At 37.8% G+C, this 22,308-nt stretch overlaps 1 protein-coding gene across 1 annotated transcript; it reads right to left on the bottom strand.

Moving 5' to 3' along the window:
* Nucleotides 1–1,035: 1,035 nt before the first annotated feature.
* On the bottom strand, nucleotides 1,036–21,199 carry Skint8 (selection and upkeep of intraepithelial T cells 8). Its single transcript, XM_087551522.1, has 7 exons — nucleotides 20,901–21,199; nucleotides 9,845–9,922; nucleotides 8,318–8,665; nucleotides 6,742–7,020; nucleotides 4,898–5,011; nucleotides 4,199–4,321; nucleotides 1,036–1,588 (listed from the first exon to the last, which is right to left on the bottom strand). The coding sequence occupies exons 2-7, from the start codon at nucleotides 9,918–9,920 to the stop codon at nucleotides 1,440–1,442; spliced, it is 1,089 nt and encodes a 362-aa protein (XP_087407648.1). The 5' UTR covers nucleotides 9,921–9,922; nucleotides 20,901–21,199; the 3' UTR covers nucleotides 1,036–1,439.
* Between the last annotated feature and the right edge of the window lie 1,109 nt (nucleotides 21,200–22,308).

The raw sequence follows: 22,308 nt of genomic DNA, 5'->3' as shown, positions 1-22,308 counted from the left end.
CACATGGATGGGTCCATGGCTCCAGTTACATTTGTAGCAGAGGATTGCCTCATCTGGCATCAGTGGGAGGGGAGGCACTTGGTCCTGTGAAAGCCTGATGCATCAGAGTAGGGGGATTATAGGGGGTGAGGTGGGAGTGGGTGAATAGGTGGGGGGAGTACCCTCTTAGAGGCAAAGGGAAGGGGGAAGGGGTGGAGGGTGCATGGAGGGGATATTGGGAAGAGGATAATATTTGAAATATAAACAAATAAAATGATTCATAAATAATGAAAATTTAAGAACCCGCCCCCCAAAAAAAAAGAAATGCCAGCATAGGGGATGGAGCAGAGACTGAGGAAACGGCCAACCAATACCTGGCCCAACTTGAGACACATCCCATGGGCAAGCACCAATCCCTAACACTAATAATGATACTCTACTATGTTTGCAGACAGGAGCAAAATGTCCTCTGAGAGGCTCCACCCAGAAGCTGACTCTGACAGATATATATACCCATAGCCAAGCAGTGGGTGGAGCTGGAGACTCTCATGAAAGAAGAGGAATGAGTGTTCCTCTGAAGAGGAAAGGAACTCCACAGGAAGACCAACAAAGTCAGCTAACCTAGATTCTTGGAGCTCTCAGAGTCTGAACCACCAACCAAAGAATATACACTGGACCTAGGCCTTCCTGCACATATGTAGCATATGTGCAGCTTGGTCTTCATCTGGTTTCTGAACAACTGTGGAGAGGGTATCCTAAAAGCTGTTACCTGTTCATGAGATAAGGTCTTCTAGCCAGGCTGCATTGTTTGGTCTCAATGAGAGAGGAAGTGCCTAACCCTGCAGAACCTTGAAGTTCCAAAGTGGGTAGACATCGGGAGAGGGGAGCACCAGCTCAAAGGAGAAGGAGGTATGGGGGAAGGATTGTGGGAGGGGTGAAAAGATGAGGGCAGTGAGTGGGATGTAAAGTGAATTAATTAAAAATTAATAATATTTTTTAAAGATGTAATTAAATCTATACAAGTAGAATATCTCAGTCATGACTTTTCTCATTTTTAGTAAGATTTTTGTTAACATTTGAAATTATAATTTAATTATAATAATCTTTTCACTTTCTTCCCTTCAAACCTTGCCATACAACCATCCCTAAGCATTAAGTCCATGACCTCTTTTTTAAATAATTTTATTGCATGCATATAATACACATGTGGATATATAATGTACATATAATAAATGTAATAATATATATTCCCAAAATAACCTGTTCAGCTTGCATAATGTGACTTTTATGTATGTTTTCAGGGCTAATGTTTTGACACTGGACAATCAGTTGGCAGCTCCTTCCTGTGGAAATTATCTTTCCTGCTCCCAGCTTTTTCTCGGATGTTTTCTATATAGGGTTGAGACTTTATGGGCCTTTCCCAGTCCTGGTTTGCTGTCCATGATGACATCCTTGTTCTTCTACTGTTTATTCAGACATGTGGGTGAAAGTCGCCTTAATATTAAGGCAATGATTGGTAAGACAAAAAATACTGTCAGAAAAAGTATCACAAATAGCAAGTCCTTTATCCATTTGTTGTATAAAGGAAACTGGGGATCTGAAAGAGAGACTAAAGAAGGTGACAAAATTAGGAAACTAGTGAGACTGTGTACAACAGGGTCAACTTTCTTAAAAATAACATTTAATATTCCATTGCATGCTACCAATTGTCTTTAATTAGGGGTGAGTACTGTGATGCACACCTCTATTGTTAGTGGTTAGAAAGATGGGGCACTCAAGAAGTCAACAACAATATGGTCTCTTCAGCAAGATCTGAACAATGAGTAACAGCTGATGGGCCAACATAGTTGGCAGAAATCCCACAAGGCCCTACCCCTAGATTAAGAGCTGCAGGCCATTGTTGGCTGCAGAGAGAAAAAAATCAGTCTTCTACAGAGAGAAGCCCCTGAGAAGTTTATCAAATACCAAATGCTTAGCCCTAAACACATATACATATAAGCAGCACTTAGCAAACTCAGCAAGTTATATTTATGTATTGTATATAAACATATATATTAAGAACCAGTAATTATTAATGAATAAGAGTTCATACGTTTGAAAGGTTGAAGAGCCACAAGAGGATTTGGAGTGGGAGAAAAAAAGTGAAAATGATATAATTATAGTAGTCATGTATGAAACTCTGAAGAAAAAGAACATTTAAATTTAATAAACAAAAATCAAATACAATTCTGAAGCACATATGGCACCAGAAATTTATTCCCAAGTAGGCCAAAAGATCTTGTACATAAAATTCAAATTTGAGGATGTCATAATTCAAACTACATAATTTTGTTTTCAGCTTCAAGGACTAAACCTAGAGTATTATGCTTGCTAGGCTACCTCTATACCTTTGGACTAAACCTCCAACTTCCAAACTCCAGTGCAATGATACAGCATGAAAACAATGCAGCACTGACACAAAAACAGGTGGATTCATCAATGGAACGGCACAGAGAGCCTAGAAACACACCCATTTATTTGTAATCAATTGAAGTTGACAAAGGCACCATATATGTGCAATGGAAACAGAATACTACTGTCAGTGAGTGGTCCTGGGAAAACTAGATGCCCACATGTAAAAGAAAAATGTCAAACCTCTGTATTACGTCACATACCAAAATATCAATTCAACAGATTAAACATGTAATGGTTGGCATTTTTCTCTGCAATGAAACAGAGACAAAAGAAGCAAAACTGGGAGAAACTACTGGAAACAAAAAGCTTCTGGAAAACAAAAAAAAAAATAAACCTGAGTAAAAAGACAACTACTGAAATGGGAGGACAAGAAAATTATTTGTAATCTATATATGGAATATATGTGTATATATATATACTCAAAGTTAATACATATGAAACACACAACTCAATAGCAAGTGCTGCCTTTTCTATTTTTAATGATGTGCAAATTATTTGCATCTTAGTAGTTACTTAAGAATTACACATATATTCAACATATAATCCAGCTCAATTTACACTTAATCCTTTCCAAAGTAATCTCTGTGTATTCAGAAAATTCAAAAGATCATTTATAAGCAAGAATAATTCAAAAGCAGAAATGGTCTTTGTCCTAGTCTTTGGCTCCTCACATTTTCTCCTACAGAATATTTAGAAGCAAGAAGAATTTAGTTGAATGCAGATGTTTTGAGGAATTTGGGATTTGGTTTGGTTTGGTTTGGTTTAGTTTGGTTTGGTTTGGTTTGGTTTGGTTTATTCCCACTTTGGATTTGTGTGTTGATATTTTCAATAGCAATGTACTCATTTTAATTGCACAATAATGAAGGATTTCTTTTTCTCCCTTGGTTTCATAAATTCCAAGGTTAGATGCTATAATTTTCAATAGAGATGTTTGACATACCTGTCTATATATATTCTTTTACAGGACCTATCTAGCAAGATAATGGGAAATAGAGGAATAATGAAAGCCTTGCTGGAACCCCTATAACTTTAAATTTCTCACTTCTGCTTGGGATGTCATGCTAAAAATAATAAAATGAAATGAAATATAAAATAAAATAATGAAAATTTTCTTTGCTTTGATTGATGTTAACTCTTCTCTACATGAATCTCCCTGTAAGCCTCTAAATAACGGAGAGCTGCCAAAGCATCAAAAGCAATTAGCATAATTATATCAATAATTAATTCACTTTTAGATAATAGCCACATCTTATTAGAAATGCACCCACAGAAAGATTTCAAAGTTTCTTAAATTCCCCTAAAGGGCATATTTGTTCAGGATATTTATTAGCAGTGGAAGTCATTGGGAAAAATTAAGATCGATCATGGTGCAATGTAGACTGTGAGCACCAAATAGTCAGTAAAAATTGACTTGGTGTCATGGATTCATACTGAAAGTTAAGTGAAACCAATACTTAAATACTTAAAAGTGATTCACTGAACTTGATCATATTTTCTGACCATGCTTTTGTTTCCCTCTTTGTGGTAGAAAGAGCAGGAAGCTCTGATACCTACCACAGCTAGAACCATTGTGGAATCGCTGAGAGTGGCTCTAGTCCTTAACATTTGCAATTTTAATGCTGGAAAATGGTCTTGTGAGATGTCATTAAAAGCACAGGTTCTCCTGGTAATGATGTAATTCTCACATAACTAAGTCTCCAGGAAACAATGTTTTAGCAAAATGAGGTCAAGTAAGGCATATCCCACCACTACTAATCTCATTTACCTCTGGACCGGTGAGGTAAGTATATACCAAAGAGTAGTCCAGTACAGAATAAGAAATTCAGTATTTGAACTGGCCACGAGTTGAACACACAAAAACATTTAGACACGTATCCAGATGCACATCCTAGAACAGAGAAAGGTAGAATATACAACAAGGTGCACATGATTGTATTATACTAGCCTACAGGCAATAACCTGAAAGGTAGGAGTCACTATCTCATGACCTCTTGATCTATTTAGCAGAAATCCATCTGAAAGTTTGGTTTGTAACCAGTGGCAAAACAGAATGAGATAAAGTTGCTCTACTAGGAGATCTATATTTGAAGCAGTTGAATCTATTCCATTTTGAACTGAACTACTTCTGAAAAAGGAAATTATTCCTTTAATTTCAAATTTTAATTTTTCATTCATTTTATTACTTCATTGTATACACCTTTAGAGCTATAGAAGTGACTATGGGAACTAAGAGGTCAGAAGGCATGTCAATAGACACAATCCATAAGAACGCCCATGTCTTGGGAATCTCAATGTTATCAATATGAAATTCAACATTTCTAAGATGAAAAATAATCATAAGTCTGCTTGTGATAAGCATCACATTGGAAGATCAATACCATTTAGCTTTGCCTAACACTCACATGACTTGGAATAAAATTTCTTAAAAGATCTCTTAATTATTCTACCTTCATCATATAATTACCTTGTCTTCTGCAAAAACAGCTGATGAGTAGAAGAAAGCTGATGATGAAGAGTATTATGCATGCAATGATAACTAAAATTTTCATCCAAATATGGTCTTCATAAAAGAGTTCATCTAAAAGAAAGGACAGAATGTCTTAAAGCCAATATGAACACTATAAACCACATCAATGGTTTGGGAAATTGTTGATCCTAAATACCCTTCTTCTCCTTAAAGTCCTGGAATCTGATGTCTATGATGTATTCATTATACAATGTCCCTGTGTCAGATTCATTTTTGTCACCTTGTTATCATTCTAAAATATGTTTTACTGCATATAAAATATATGCAGAAATCTCTAATCTCCACAGAATTTGTAGAATATCTCTCTGTGTCTCTGTCTCTGTGTCTCTCTTTCTCTCTCTCAGCAGGTTTTCACTTTGTACCCTAGACTGTCCTTAAACCCTCCATCATCCTTACCTCAGGGTTTACAGGCATATGTCTTCATACCTGCCTTCAATTCATGAATTTTGCTGTGATCCCAGAAAATTTCTTACATATTCACATATACACATGGAAACATTTATTTTTCTGTTTGTTTTCTAATCTTCTAAGTGGATAGAGAGAGCAAGAGAGAGAGAGAGAGAGAGAGAGAGAGAGAGAGAAAGAGAGAGAGAGAGCCTCTTAATATTAAAAAAAGATTCCATGAAGTAAGAAATGAAATCTAAGGTACAGTTACCCCCACACCATTCTCCTAGAATCATCCTTAATAGAGCCTTGTTAGATAAAGATAATTTTTATATACACTATATACAAAATCTTTCTGATTCATCTTTGGTATTCACATATTACACGTTCAAACAACAGACAAGAGTAAGCAGTCTGTGCTTTAGTAACACATGTTACTTACAATGTTACTTACTTACTGATTTTCCTGGATTCTGTAGTCTATCATTCAGCACTACACTCAGATGTAAGAATGCTACTGAATATTGCATGATAATGATAAAACTTTTTTGCTTAAACTCATTTAGGATTCATAATGTAAAAAAAGAAAAAGAAAAAAAACGTTCATACAGGTTGTCCACAGGCACAATGCCACATACTTTCCATCCCAGCACTCTAGGAGCAACAGCATGCAGATCTGAGTACATTCGAGACCAGCCTAGTAAATGATGCAAGATACAGTCCAGCCAGAACTTCAGGATGAGATTTTTTCTCAAAATCAAAAATAAATGAATAGACAAAAGTAAAAATATCATTAAGTGTAGGGTGCAGTACGTAAAACTACTTGCCACAAAAGCTTGAGGACCCAAGTTTAAACCCTGAAACCCAATGTGGGAGAAGAAAAATTAACTCAAGAAAGTTATTCTCTGACCTTTACACATGCTTCATCATGTATGCTCACATGTGTGCACATACATGCACACACACACACACATACACACAAATAAATGAAATAAAAATTAGAAGCATGATGTTAATTATATATTCATTTCCTAGATCTATAGGAATGTAGATAAAACACATAGATAAAATATAAATAGCATAAATAACATTAATAAAACTAAATAAATATATCAACATTCTTAGTTACCAAAAATACATATCTTGTTAAACTTACACAAAAATATTATGTCTACTGAAATAACTCTCAATGTCAATCAAGGTGTTTTTATTATAGACTGCCTTTGTCTTTGTCTACTTGCCTTCTGATACTCATGACATCATACCTCATGACAATACTTGCTTACTAAAACCCAAAGGGAACTCCGTAAAATAATAAGCTTTTTTCATGCTTATTGCCTTCTTGATTTTGTCTTTATGCTTCCAGATCAACAGTCAAACCTGATGAGAGTACTCACTTGCTAGGATGATATTTGTTTGCTTCTCTTCACCTGTTACAGGGTTAAAAATACAGCAAATGATGTTGCCCTGTAACCTGTTTGTGAGAAGAGCCATCTTCATGTGGAAAAATCTGGCTTCATCCTGTGAATATGATTTCATTGAGTGTCGAAGTGTTTCCCCATTACTATCTCTCCACTCCATTTGGGGTTTTGGGAACCACCCTCCTGAATTACACTCCACTATGACTCCATCAGCATCAGGAGCCTGAACATGGATCTCTGTCTCCAATCCAACTGCTGGAGAAAATGAGAAAAAGTACAATCAGGATATTGTGTTGAAGTTGAACTGACAATTTCAAGAAAAAAAATAGTTTGTTCTATGATCTCAGAACTTTAGTGAATTAATACAATACTTGATTTACGAGTTACAGTAACCAGTTGGCACTTGATGTCTATCCACTACACAGTGTATTTTTGAGTTGGCCATATGATTTTTACTCATTACTTTAAAGTTTTAATGTTTTCTGAAGTACCTGCTTCAACAAATGGATCTGAGAAAACTGGATGTTCACATACAGAATTAAATTAAACTAGAGTTGATCACTTTGCACAAAAACTAATTTCAAGTAGATCAAAAACATAACCATGAAACCAGGAACTACTAGAAAAAATATAGGCCTCATACAACATGACAGAGGTTTAGAAAACATTTATTACTACCCCATTTCCCCAGGAATTAAGGTTAATAGTTGATAAATGGAAATTGATGAAACTAAAAGGCTTCTGCACACCTAAAGAGACAATCAACTAAATGAAGAGGAAGAATCATTGTCAGCAATGCAACTGACAGGGGATTAATATAAACAATGAATAAAAACTCACAAATGAAAGAAAGGAAGGAAGGAAAGAAGGAAGGAAGAAACCCTTTCAAAACAGTGACCCCGGGACCTGAACAAACGTTCTCAAAAGAAGAGAAATAAATGGTAAGTAAAGTCTCAAAAAATGTTTATCATCCTTAGAAATTTAGGAAATGCAAATCAAAGCATCTTTGAGATTTGATCTTACTCCATGTAAATGGCAGAGATTAAGAAAAAAAACACCACCAAATGCTTAAGGAGTGGGGGCAACTGATAACCCCGATTCATCTCTGGTAGGACTGAAACTGGTGCAATCATTTGGGAATCAGTATGGAGAATTCACAAAGGTAAAAGTAAATCTACCTTATATTCCAGGTATATTACTTCTTAGCATTTCTACAAATAAGAGATATATGGAAGGATTTGGAGAGAATGAATGGAAGAAGAATATTATGTAATCTTTAATGCAATCTCAAAAAATCAAAGAAAAATTTCAAAGCAAATTGATATCACTGAGCTAGCAGATGAGAGCAATTAGTTTATATGGATGCCTCAATGTTTCAGTGTTATCTTACATATATATAATATATATATATTATTTTGGTAAATAATAAAACTTTAATACTTAAAATTTTAAATATGAAAAAAAGAAAATCAAAAATCACCAACATAATTTGCAGGTATTTCAATTTATTGGGCATAAATGCACTGTACATTGTGCTCCACAAGAAACTTACCTGTCACATTGAGGTTCATGCTGGCCACATCAATGAAACCACTATCATTAAATGAACATCGATAAGGTCCATCATCCAAAATGCTGATATTATGAATTCGGAGGGTCACTTTGCCTTCTCCAATGGCCTCCTTCACAAACTGTGTACGATTTGCATATTCAGGAGCAGCTTCTCCACTCATGCTATGGCCACCTCTGTATAGGTAAACAGGTTGGGAATGGCCACTCCTGAACCAGCGCACCTCCATATACCCCACACTCTGTGGTGGGATCACCTGACAGCTGAGCTCAGCCTGGCCTCCTACTCTAGCTAATACGTGTCTTGTGGGAGTAGTTACCATCCATTTCTCTGTGGAAGTACAATGAATACCAATTAGTCTGATGCCAAGAATCTCCTGTCTCTACACTCTGTTTTAAAAATACATACTAAATACTGCCTATTGCACCTAGCTGATCCAATGTTCAGCTCTGGCTATATTCCCTGTAGTCCATCAATATTTTACTTTTTGAAAACACAATACTATTTTATTGTACCTTAGAGATATACTGTGAATGATTGTAGAGCAGAAAGCACCAATAATTTCTTTCTCTACTTTAAAAACAATCATATGGAGAAAGAATCTGCCTGGTGTAATTTTTTTTTAATTTTATGGGATATAAAGGCCTTAGAAGAAGTCACTTGCTGGGAACTGTGATGGAATTCCTCAAAGAAACAATTTAAAACAGGGGAGATTTGCTTTGGCTCCTGGTCTCCTAGTCATCTCACTTTTATGGAGCTACAATGATTTTCTGATTTCTGGGGTTTTACTTGTTATAACAATGGAAAGATGACTTTCTGCTCCTCAAACGCAGAAGGAGTCATCAGAAGTGAATCTCAGATCCCATGCGCAGCAAAACTTTGAGTAGAAAAAAGTAAACAAGTTATCTTCAAGTTCCTTCCTCTAAAAATTAGTGCCGAGCAATGCCTTCATCAAAGAAGTTCCCTGTTGCAGGGTGTGTTCCCTAATTCAGAAACCCATGGCTGGCCAGGATAGTGGGATTGAGGGATGCTCTGCTCCAAATTGAACAGCTATATCATTCCCTTCAAGGCTCTAAAAACATTGAAGCAGAGAGGCAAAATGAATAAAGAGGGAAGAAATGTTAATAAGTGCAGGAAAAAAGTCCTCTGGATATAACACCTTGTACTCATGCAGTCATGGCAGCTGTGGTCACAGACACGATCACTGCACATTATCAAATCTGTCAAAATTTCATCGTGGTCAGGGAGGGGATAAAGAGCCCACACACATGCCTGAGTGTCTATGGGAACTGAATGGTTTCTGGGATATAGAGTATCACTGTTTTCAGTAGTGTCAGTGTGGGACTTGAATGGAAGAAGGGCTTTAGTGAGAGAAGGAAGGTAGTGTGAATGGGGAATGGAAGTGAACACAACTTAAATTTACTATACATGTGTATAAAATGGCCAAAGAAAATATGAAAAGATTTTAAAAGGGAAAGGTAAATGAAAATAAGCTAATAAGCTTCTTACCTGAAGAAATTGTTACTTGCAGAAAAAGAAAGTACACACACAATCCAGAAAAGTAAGAGAACTCAGGCTTCATCATATCTGAAAATGATCCCAGAAAGAGGTCATAAGCAACGAGATATAAGGCTTACATTGTCTATATAGATAGATGGTCTTCATATCTATAAAATGGTCAAGCTTATTATATTTACTTTTAAATACTAAGGTTTACCAGTGTTTGATAGAATGTCTCTATCCTCATACATCATTCTGATTAGGAGATATCTTCTCCATACATTTACCCACTGCCCCAAAGTCTTCTATTTCATCGTGTTTTATGATTCAAGTATGGCTAGACAGGATGTAGACCCTAGGAAAAATCTATTGGGGGAGGTGGTCTGGTGCTTTGATCCGGAGTCTGTGTGTGAAACATTGAAGGTCCTGTTACCCAATTGGTTCTTGATCAATCAATAAAGATGCTAGTGGTTAATGGCTGGGTAGAAAAGGGAGGACTTCCAGGTTCCCGAGAAGACACAGGAAGAAAAAGAGATTCTCCATGCTTCAGAGAGAGAGAGGGAGAGAGAGAGAGAGAGAGAGAGGGAGAGAGAGGGAGAGAGATCACCCATGTGAGATCTCAGATGGAGCAGCCATTGGCCGCTTCTCCATCTGGGCCTAGAGTAGCAGGCAGGAGACTAGAAACCCAACTAAGCTGAGGTATTAAGCTGGCAGTAAAGGTAACTGAGCAACTAAACCGAGGGAAGATACAAAGGTGTTAAGTTGGGAGTGAAGGTAAGGGCATATTAGCCATGTGAGGCTTAGATGTCCCCAACTATTGAGCTAAACGTATATTAAAGTAAATTAATGTTTGTGGTAGGCAGAAGCTGGAAACAACCCAGATGTTCCACAACAGAAGAATAGATACAGAAAATGTGGTCCATTTATACAATGGAATACTGCTCAGCTATTAAGAATGAGGGTGTCCTGAGTTTTGCAGGCAAATGAATGGAACTAGAAAATATCATCCTGAGTGAGATAACTCAGGGCATGCATGGTATGTACTCACTAATACATGGATATTAGCCACAATAAAGGATAGAATTTACAAGATAAAGTCCATAGAACTTAGAAATTTAACAAGCCAAAAGGCCCAAGTGAGCATGCTTCAACCCCACTTGGGAGGGAGAATAAATTAATCACATAATGGGGGAGGGAGGGAGGGACCTGGTGGGGAAAGGGTACTGGGAAGGGAAGAGGGTAACATGATCAGGTGGGGTAATAGAACTGAAGCCCTGAGGGCCAGCAAAAAGAATAGAAACAGACAACCTCAGGAGACAGGAGGTAGGAGATCCTCCAGAATGTACCAGAGACATGGGAGGTAAGAGATTTTCAGGACTCAAAGGGAAGGACCTTAGATGAAATGCCCTACAGTGAGGAGAGGGAACTTGTAGAGCCTATCTCCAACAGAAAGACCAGGCATCAAGTGAGAAAGGGGGTTGCCATCCCACAGTCAAACTCTGACCCAGAATTGTTCCTATCTAAAAGAACTGCAGGGACAAAAACTGCAGGAAAAGAAAAAGAAAACTTTGTCCAGTGACAGGCCAAAGTGGGATACAGCTCAAGGGGAGGTCCCAAGGCCTGACACTAGTACTGAAGCTATGGAGTGTTCACAAAAAGGGACCCATCATGACTGCCCTCTGTAAGACCCAACAAACAGCTGAAAGAGTCAAATGAAGGTATTTATGCCCAAATAATGGACAGAAGCTGTTGACCCCTGTGGTTGAATTAGGGAAAAGCTATAAGAAGCTAAGGAGGAGGGCAACCCTGTTGGAGGACCAACAGTCTCAACAAACCTGGATCCCAAGATGTCTCAGACACTGGACCACCAAACAGGAAGCATACACTAGCTGATATGAGGCCTTTAACTCATATACAGCAGAGGACTTCTGTGTCTGGTTTCAGTCAAGGAGGATGCACCTAACCTCAAGAGACTAGAGGCCCCAGTGTGTAGAAAGGTTTGGTGGGGTGAAGGGGGTGTGGACATCTCGTAGAGATGAGGGTAGGGTGGAGGTATGGGATATAGAACAATGAGAGGGTAGACCAGGAGGCAAATAAAACCTGGAATGTAAAAAAGATTAAATAAAATTAAAGAAATAATAATTTAGTGTGTGTGTGTGTGTGTGTGTGTGTGTGTGTGTGTGTGTGTGTGTGTGTGTTTCATCCATGCACCTGGGGTGGCTCCTGGATAGTGGTTAGTAGTGTGGTCCACCCAGAACTTAAAGTGGGGTAGTAGAAACTATATGCTATAAAAATGTAGCTTAGTTTGCTGCTAAACTGACATAATATTTAATTGACTCCTAATGATTTATCCTAGCACTCACAGACTATGTCTCCTAATCATCATCTCAGGAGCTGGTATTTTCAGTAGATAGTGATTAAGAAAGATAACTACAACTGGCCAAAGTGTGGAAAATAAGATACTGAAAATGATTAGCACTAAAGGAACGTATATTCCTCGTTTCTCTCCCTCCCATGGCTCAAGGATCATTCGTTAAGGGGGTTCAGAAGCAGTATAGTAATCAAAGATGGTAGATGATTAAAAGGAAACACCTTCTGCACACACTAGGGCAGATGTATCCATGATACTGTGCATATAACTTGTGCACACCTAATACATGTCAAATGAAAAAGAAAATTGGGCACATAAATTCGCCCCTATGCTTAGAACAATTGGCAATTGGTAGCATCTGGAAAAAAGTGCTATATTTCTCAAAGAGTATAAGGATTAGAAAGTTGACCACACTCCATTGGAGGACTGTACATCCAAGACAATCTAGGTAACATAAAATTGGTCTTGAAAGGCTTAAAGTGGACAGATAAAAAAAGGGATGGAAGAACCTCACTGATCCCAGCCCACAGCTCACTGCTCCCAAACCCCTAGGGAGAGAGAGTTCACCGCCCAGACAGGTGAGCATTCCTGAGACTGCAGAGAGGGAGAGACCACCAATACTGCCCACCCCTGCCCACATCCCTGGCCCAAGAGGAAATTCTATAGGGCCTCTGGGAACTGGAAGATAGGGGCACTCCAGCAGCAGTTCCCCTGTGCTCCAGACACCACTCACACCTGAAGGGACCCAGTCAAAACTCCTCCGCACCCAAATCCCGTGGGAGGGAGAGCTAAAGCTACACAGGGGCAGACATGCCTGGGAAGCCAGAAGAGACTACACTCTGCCCACATTTCTGACTCCAGAGGAAAACACCTAATGCCATCTGGGACCCCAGTGCACGGGGGCTCAGGGAAAAGGCAGCACAGGCCTTCCTGGATGCTGCACTCAGGGGGAGCTAAAAAGCAGCACCCCATGAGCAACTTCAGCTGCAGCACCACAGGTAAGACCAACTTTTCTGCTCAAAGCAATCTGCCTGGTGAACTCAGGACACAGGCCCACAGGAACAACTGAAGACCAGTAGACAAGAAAGACTACACGCCTAAAAGCAGAACACTCAGTTGCCATAACTGGCTGAAAGAAAACAGGAAAACAGGTCTTCAGCACTCCTGACACACGGGCCCATAGGACAATCTAGCCACTGTCAGAAATAGCAGAACAAGGTAACACCAGAGACAACCTGATGGCCATAGGCAAGCGCAGGAAACTAAGCAACAGAAACCAAGAATACATGGCATCATCGGAGCCCAATTCTCCCACCAAAACAAACACTGAATATCCAAACACTCCAGAAAAGCAAGATCTAGATTTAAAATCACATTTGATCATGATGATGGAGGACTTCAAGAAAGACATAAAGAACTCCCTTAGAGAAACACAGGAAAACAAAAATAAACAAGTAGAAGCCTATAAAGAGGAATCAAAAAAATCCCTGAAAGAATTCCAGGAAAACACAATCAAACAGGTGAAGGAATTAAAAATGGAAATAGAAGCAATAAAGAAAGCACAAACGGAAACAACTGTGGATATAGAAAACCAAAGGAAGAGACAAGGAGCCATAGATACAAGCATCAGCAACAGAATACAACAGATGGAAGAGAGAGTATCAGGAGAAGAAGATTCCATAGAAATAATCGACACAACAGTCAAAAATAATGGAAAATGGAAAAGCTACTAGTCCAAAACATACAAGAAATCAAGGACTCAATGAGAAGATCAAACCTAAGGATAATAGGTATAGAAGAGAGTGAAGACTCCCAGCTCAAAGGACCAGTAAATATCTTCAACAAAATCATAGAAGAAAACTTCCCTAACCTAAAGAAAGAGATGCCCATAAACACAAGAAGCCTACAGAACTCCAAATAGATTGGACAAGAAAAGAAACTCCTCCCGTCACATAATAGTGAAAACACCAAATGCACCAAAAAAAAAAAAGAAAGAATATTAAAAGCAGTAAGGGAAAAAGGTCAAGTAACATATAAAGGCAGACCTATCAGAATCACGCCAGACTTCTCACCAGAGACTATCTAAGAAGGAAGATACTGGACAGATGTCATAGAGACCCTAAGAGAACACAAATGCCAGCCCAGGTTACTGTATCCTGCAAAACTCTCAATTAACATAGATTGAGAAACCAAGATACTCCATGACAAAATCAAATGTACACAATATATTTCTACAAATCCAGTCCTAAAAAGGATAATAAATGGAAAAGCCCAACATAAGAAGGAAAGCTACACCCTAGAAAAAGCAAGAAACTAATCATCTTGGCAACAAAACAAAGAGAAGAAAAGCACACAAACATAATCTCACATCCAAATATGAATATAACAGGAAGCAATAATCACTATTCCTTACTATCTCTCAACATCAATGGCCTCAACTCCCTAATAAAAAGACATAGATTAACAAACTGGATACGCAATGAGGACCCTGCATTTTGCTGCCTACAGGAAACACACCTCAGAAAAAAAGACAGACACTACCTCAGAGTGAAAAACTGGAAATCAACTTTCGAAGCAAATGGTCTGAAGAAGCAAGCTGGAGTACCCATTCTAATATCAAAGAAAATCGATTTTTAACTAGAAGTCATTAAAGAAGATAAGGAAGGATACTTCATATTCATCAAAGGAAAAATCCACCAATATGTATTCTCAATCCTAAATATCTATCCTCCAAATACAAGGGCACTTACATACATAAAAGAAACCTTACTAAAGCTCAAAGCACACATTGCACCTAACACAATAATAGTAGGAAATTTCAACACCCCACTCTCATCAATGGACAGATCATGGAAACAGAAATTAAACAGAGACATAGACAGACTATGAGAGGTCATGAAACAAATGGACTTAACAGAAAATTATAGAACATTCTATCCTAAAACAAGAGGATATACCTTCTTCTCACCACCTCATGGTACTTTCTCCAAAACTGATCATATAATTGGTCATAAAACAGGCCTCAACAGATACAGAAAGATAGTAATAGCCCCATGCATCCTCTCAAACCACCACGGGCTAAAGCTGGTCTTCAATAACAATAAGGGAAGAATGCCCACATATACGTGGAAATTGAACAATGCTCTACTCAATTATAACCTGGTTAAGGAAAAAATAAAGAAAGAAATTAAAAACTTCTTAGAATTTAATAAAAATAAAGGTACAACATACCCAAACTTATGGGACACAATGAAAGCTGTGCTAAGAGGAAAACTCATAGCTCTGAGTGCCTGAAGAAAGAAACAGGAGAGAGCATTTATCAGCAGCTTGACAGCACACCTAAAAGCTCTAGAACAAAAAGAAGCAAATACACCCAGGAGAAGTAGAAGGCAGGAAATAATCAAACTCAGAGCTGAAATCAACCAAGTAGAAACAAAAAAGACCACAGAAAGAATCAACAGAACCAAAAGTTGGCTCTTTGAGAAAATCACAAAGATAGATAAACCCTTAGCCAGACAAATGAGAGGACACAGAGAGTGTGTCCAAATTAACAAAATCAGAAATGAAAAGGGAGACATAACTACACAATGAGAAGACATTCAAAAAATCATCAGAGCCTACTACAAAAACCTATATTCCATAAAACTTGAAAATCTGAAGGAAATGGACAATTTCCTAGACAGATACCAGGTACCGAAGTTAAATCAGGAACAGATAAACCATTTAAACAAACCCATAACTCCTAAAGAAATAGAATCAGTCATTAAAAGTCTCCCAACAAAAAAGAGCCCAGGTCCAGATGGGTTCAGTGCAGAATTCTATCAGACCTTCATAGAAGACCTCATACCACTACTATCCAAACTATTCCACAAAATTGAAACGGATGGAGCGCTATCAAATACCTTCTAGGAAGCCACAATTATTCTTACACCTAAATCACACAAAGACCCAACAAAGAAAGAGAATTTCAGACCAATTTCCCTTATGAATATTGACGCAAAAATACTCAATAAAATTCTGGCAAACCGAACCCAAGAGCACATCAAAACAATCATCCACCATGATCAACTAGGCTTCATCCCAGGCATGCTGGGATGGTGTTAGATATGGAAAATCATCAACGTAATCCATTATATAAACAAACTGAAAGAAGAAAACCACATGATCATTTCATTAGATGCTGAGAAAGCATTTCACAAAATTCACCACCCCTTCATGACAAAAGCCCTGGAACGAACAGGATTCGAGGCCCATACCTAAACGTAGTAAAAGCCATAACAGGAAACCAGTAGAGAACATTAAACTAAAAGGAGAGAAACTTGAAGCAATCCCACTAAAATCAGGGACTAGACAAGGCTGCCCACTCTCTCCCTACTTATTCAATATAGTTCTTGAAGGTCTAGTCATAGCAATCAGACAACAAAAGGAGATCAAAGCGATACAGATTGGAAAAGAAGAAGTCAAAATATCACTAATTGCAGATGATATGATAGTATATGTAAGTGATCCCAAAAGTTCCACCAGAGAATTACTAAACCCGATAAACACCTTCAGCAAAGTGGCTTGGTATAAAATTAACACAAAAGAGAAACAAGCCGAGAAAGAAATTAGGCAAATGACACCTTTCATAATAGTCCCAAATAATATAAAATACCTCGGTGTGGTGTAATTTTAACCAAGCAAGTAAAAGATCTGTATGATAAGAACTTCAAGCCTCTGAAGAAAGAAATTGAAGAAGACCTCAGAAGATGGAAAGATCTCCCATACTCATGGATTGGCAGGATTAATATAGTAAAAATGGCCATTTTACCAAATGCGATCTACAGATTCAATCCAATCCCCATCAAAATACCAATCCAATTCTTCAGAGAGTTAGACAGAACAATTTGCAAATTCATCTGGAATAACAAAAAACCCAAGATAGCTAAAACTATCCTCAACAATAAAAGGACTTCAGGGGGAATCACTATCCCTGAACTCAAGCAGTATTACAGAGCAATAGTGATAAAAACTGCATGGTATGCGTACAGAGACAGACAGATAGACCAATGGAATAGAATTGAAGACCCAGAAATGAACCCACACACCTATGGGCACTTGATTTTTGACAAAGGAGCCAAAATCATCCAATGGAAAAGAGATAGCATTTTCAGCAAATGGTGCTGGTTCAACTGGAGGGCAACATGTAGAAGAATGCAGATCGATCCATGCTTATCACCCTGTACAAAGCTTAAGTCCAAGTAGATCAAGGACCTCCACATCAAAGCAGATACACTCAAACTAATAGAAGAAAAAGTGGGGAAGCATCTCGAACACATGGGCACTGGAGAAAATTTCCTGAACAAAATGCCAATTACTTATGCTCTAAGATCAAGAATCGACAAATGGGATCTTATAAAACTGCAAAGCTTCTGTAAGGCAAAGGACACCGTTGTTAGGACAAAGTGGCAACCAACAGATTGGGAAAAGATCTTTACCAATCCTACAAATGATAAAAGGCTTATATCCAAAATATACAAAGAACTCAAGAAGTTAGACCGCAGGGAGACAAATAACATTATTAAAAAATGGGGTTCACAGGTAAACAAAGAATTCACAGCTGAGGAATGCCGAATGGCTGAGAATCACCTAAAGAAATGTTCAACATCTTTAGTCATAAGGGAAATGCAAGTCAAAACAACCCTGAGATTTCACCTCACACCAGTGCTAATGGCTAAGATCAAAAACTCAGGTGACAGTAAATGCAGGCAAGGATGTGGAGAAAGAGGAAAACTAGTCCATTGTTGGTGGAATTGCAGACTGGTACAACCATTCTGGAAATAAATCTGGAGGTTCCTTCAGAAAATTAGACATTGAACTACCTGAGGACCCAGCTATACCTCTCTTGGGCATATACGCAACATATGCCCCAACATATAACAAAGACACATGCTCCACTATGTTCATAGCAGCCTTATTTATAATAGCCAGAAGCTGGAAAGAACCCAGATGCCCTTCAACCGAGGATACAGAAAATGTGGTCCATCTACACAATGGAATATTACTCAGCTATCAAAAACAATGACTTTATGAAATTCATAGGCAAATGGAAGGAACTGGAAAATATCATCCTGAGTGAGGTAACCCAATCACAGAAAAACACACATGGTATGCACTCATTGATAAGTGGCTATTAGCCCAAATGCTCGAATTACCCTAGATGCACAGAACACATGAAACTCAAGAAGGATGACCAAAATGTGAATGCTTCACTCCTTCTTTAAAAGGGGAACAAGAAGACCCTTGGGAGGGAATAGGGAGGCAAAATTTAGAACATAGGCAGAAGGAACACCCATTCAGAGCCTGCCCCACATGTGGCCCATACATATACAGCCACTCAATTAGATAAGATAGATGAAGCAAAGAAGTGCAGGCCAACAGGAACCGGATGTAGATCTCTCCTGAGAGACACAGCCAGAATACAGCAAATACATAGGCGAATGCCAGCAGCAAACCACTGAACTGAGAACGGGACCCCCGTTGAAGGAGTCAGAGAAAGGACTGGAAGAGCTTGAAGTGGCTCGAGACCCCATATGAACAACAATGCCAACCAACCAGAGCTTCCAGGACTAAGCCACTACTCAAAGACTATACATGGACTGACCCTGGACTCCAACTGCATAGGTAGCAATGAATAGCCTAGTAAGAGCACCAGTGGAAGGGGAAGTCCTTGGTCCTGCCAAGACTGAACCCCTAGTGAACATGATTGTTGGGGGGAGCGTGGTAATGTGGGGAGGATGGGGAGGGAAACACCCATATAGAAGGGGACGTGGAGGGGTTAGGGGGATGTTGGCCCAGAAACTGGGAAGGGAAATAACAATCTAAATGTAAACTCAAGTTAATAAAGATGGGGAAAAAAGGGAATGGAAATGGGATGCTTTTGGAGGTTAGTATGATCAAAACTTATTATATAAAACAGAAAAGTCTCAAAGTAATAATAAAGCAAAGACATAATGATAGATGTTAGATAGATAGATAGATAGATAGATAGATAGATAGATAGATAGATAAATGATAGATAAAACATTGGCATTTCCTAAATTTAAACTTCATATTTTACTCTAAATTAACCTTTTATGCAAAAGCATTGTACATATTCAAATTTAATTTTAAAGAAATCAAGTTTTATATGAATATAACTGAATCTTTGAATATGCCATATCAAAATGAATAAAGTACTTCAAACTTAACTGATATCCTGCATTTTAGGTAAACACAAATCACCCTAAAGTCATGGATATGAGTTTATTCACTGTGTTAGCATGCCAAGTCAGCCTGCTAACTAACAACTATGAAGAGTTTCAAACAACAGATATACTAAAAAGAAATACAGGACTTTGTTAAAGCCTTAGCCATATGTACTAGAAATGAGTCAAGATCAGGAGGTGAAAATTCCTATGGCCATGGAGATTATCAAAATCCCTCTGCTACTGAAAGGTCTACTTGGCCTTTTTGTGGTTAGAGTACATTAAAGCTAATTATATATTTTTTACATTTATAAAACAAGTTATATAACCTTACTTCATCATATGATGTACACACATGCTGTGGGTAGGTGATTGGTTGGCTTATTATCTGGAAGAGCAGGTTACAGCAAACAAGGAGACATAATAAGAAATGTAATCTCTAAGTGACTGGTATGATTCTGGTATCACCTTCCATTACGACATCACAACTTTCAGAACAATTAACCTAATGATTGAATTCATTAAGGATATTTATTCTTAAAAGAAAACTGCAAGAGAAATAAAAGTGCATAAGTGTTGTATATAGTATTGATACATTAAAAGCCAGTAGCTGAAAATAACCATTTTTCTGACAATAAAATGGATAAACAATCTATGGCTAGTCATATAATATATACATCATTAAGGGGAGCGAACCATTTCTGTAAATGTCAGATATCAATCTCTAGAGGATTTGGTAGCATTGAGTCAGATGAGATTTACTCATATGGTATAACAGCACGTACACAAATGTCTAGAAAATAAATAATCATTATAAAAACATATGAGTGGGTTTTTTAGGGACAAAGAAAGGGGACAGGAGGAAATGGTCCCAAAATTTCAACAAGACAGTTTTGAGGTCACGGTTATAAGTTATGTAGACCATAGGTGGCAATTTCTTATATGTATATATCTAACAAATTATTTCTTTTAAATATAATGCAGGCTTCATTGCATTTAAGTTAAACATTAATGAATCTCTTTACAAAGAGTACCTTTTAAATAACCAAAGTATTGACATGATCTTTTGGTGAATATTTATGTGTATACTTTATCATATATGTCTTACTATATAACTTAAAGTTAGTAAGCAGACCTTACTAACTGAATACACCTCTACTGGTGAGTGTCGAGTCTAAAACACTAGCCCCACTACCTTCTCTCTGATTCTTTATTTTTACAAAAGGCTGTGGAAATAGTATAATTTCTGAAATTCAGAGCACACCAGACCACATCTGCCATCTTAATAATGAAATTTGGAAACAAACCCTCTCTTTTGAAGGACTTAACTTCCTGACAGATTTATAAGCTCCACATATAATGAAGAGCTGTCTAGCTATTAGCTATTAAAGTTAAAACCATAAGACTAGACTTACAGAGGCAGGAAATACACTTGTCTTCAAACAGCATCCATACACAGATCACTTACTTGAGCTCCAGAATCTAGGAAGAATTTCTTCCCTGGTCTTTCAAAAATCCTGTGTGCCTGCAGGTGGCTCATCAAAGCTCCTTCATCAGTATTCATTTACACATCCTCTAGCTCAGTGTTGTGTGCTCTCCAGGCTCAATCAGTTTCCTCCAAGGTGATGTTATCACTTGTCATTCTCGATTACATATCTGTTCAGAGAGAAAACTGGAAGATTTCTACTATGCTTATTTCTATAAAAAGCCGCGTGAGCTCACACACACTGCAGCACTCCTGAGCTCTCTGTTGTTTACAGTAGATCTGTTCCAACATGACTTGCTTGTCCGGTGATGATATCTGAAAGGAGGCATGGCTTTTCACAATATTTTCCCTAAATTTTGCTTGAGAACACTAGAAAAACTGAAAGCAAACTTGTTTGTATTGATAGTCATATACTGTTGAAAGTACCACTTTAAACATTGATGTTATTTAGATTTTTCCAAATACTTTTGGTACTTTTTGATACAAAATATGTTCCCTTTCTTATTATTTGCAATATTCCATTTAATGGAGGACACAGAATAGGGCTGGAAATAATTGCCAAAGCTTTATAATAAAGTAGATAGTAGGATTTTTATTGAAAATTATTTTTCATACAATGTATTCTGATCAAAGTTCTCCTCCCTGAACTTCTCCAAAATTTTTCCTCCCTCCCTCCAACTGTATACTTTCTTTCTGTTTAGAAAACAGGCAAACATCAAGTAGCAAACCAGATTTAAAGATCAACAATGACAAAAATAATGTTTAAAAACAACAAGCAACACACACACCATAAAAACAGAAAATCAGAAAACGTAACATAAGGAAAAGACCAGTAAGACAAAAATGATCAAAGTGATATGAGACCAAAAGTCTAGAAAATTACCATTCAGTTCATTTTGTGCTAGCCATCTACTTCTAGGCATGGTGTCTAACTTTAATTGTAGAACTCCATTGTAGAAAATTATTTTTTTTCCTTTGCAAGCATATCTCAATTGAATTGAGAAAGATTCTTAGTTAGAGACGGGAGCTTGTGTCCACTTTCGCCTAAACCTGGACAGGCCTTGTGATGCTGCCACAGGATCTATGATTCACGTGTGCATCAATCCTGTTGTGTCTGGAAAGCAACAGTTTCTTTGGTGTGATCCATCCCCTCTGGCTATCACAATGTTTCTGCTTTGTCTTTTGCATAGTTCCCTGACCCCTCTTGGAAGGGTGTGATGATAACATTCCATTTAGGATTCACTGTTTAAAAGTATTTTAGTCTCTGCATGTAATCCAATTGTGGGTCTCTGTGCTCATGCCTATCTACTGAAAAAGTAAGGTTGTCTGATGATGGCTGAGCAAGGCAATAATTTGGAGGGTAGGAGAATGTTTTAAAATAGTAAATTTG

The sequence above is a fragment of the Rattus norvegicus genome, chromosome 5 (assembly GCF_021556685.1).
Source record: "Rattus norvegicus strain SHRSP/BbbUtx chromosome 5, alternate assembly SHRSP_T2T, whole genome shotgun sequence".
Lineage (NCBI taxonomy): Eukaryota > Metazoa > Chordata > Mammalia > Rodentia > Muridae > Rattus > Rattus norvegicus.
The sequence above is the reverse complement of the archived record's forward strand: the minus strand, read 5'-3'. Positions and strand labels throughout refer to the sequence as shown.

Excerpts from the sequence above, each read along its gene's own strand:
- Skint8 (XM_087551522.1), bottom strand. The coding sequence starts at position 9,920 with ATGATGAAGCCTGAGTTCTCTTACTTTTCTGGATTGTGTGTGTACTTT. Across the intron at positions 4,322-4,897 it reads CTGTTTTTGCAGAAGACAAG|GATGTGCATCTGGATACGTG; the intron begins GTAATTATATGA and ends TCTCTGTTCTAG. Across the intron at positions 1,589-4,198 it reads CTTACCTCACCGGTCCAGAG|TCTCTCTTTCAGATCCCCAG; the intron begins GTAAATGAGATT and ends CACCTTCTTTAG.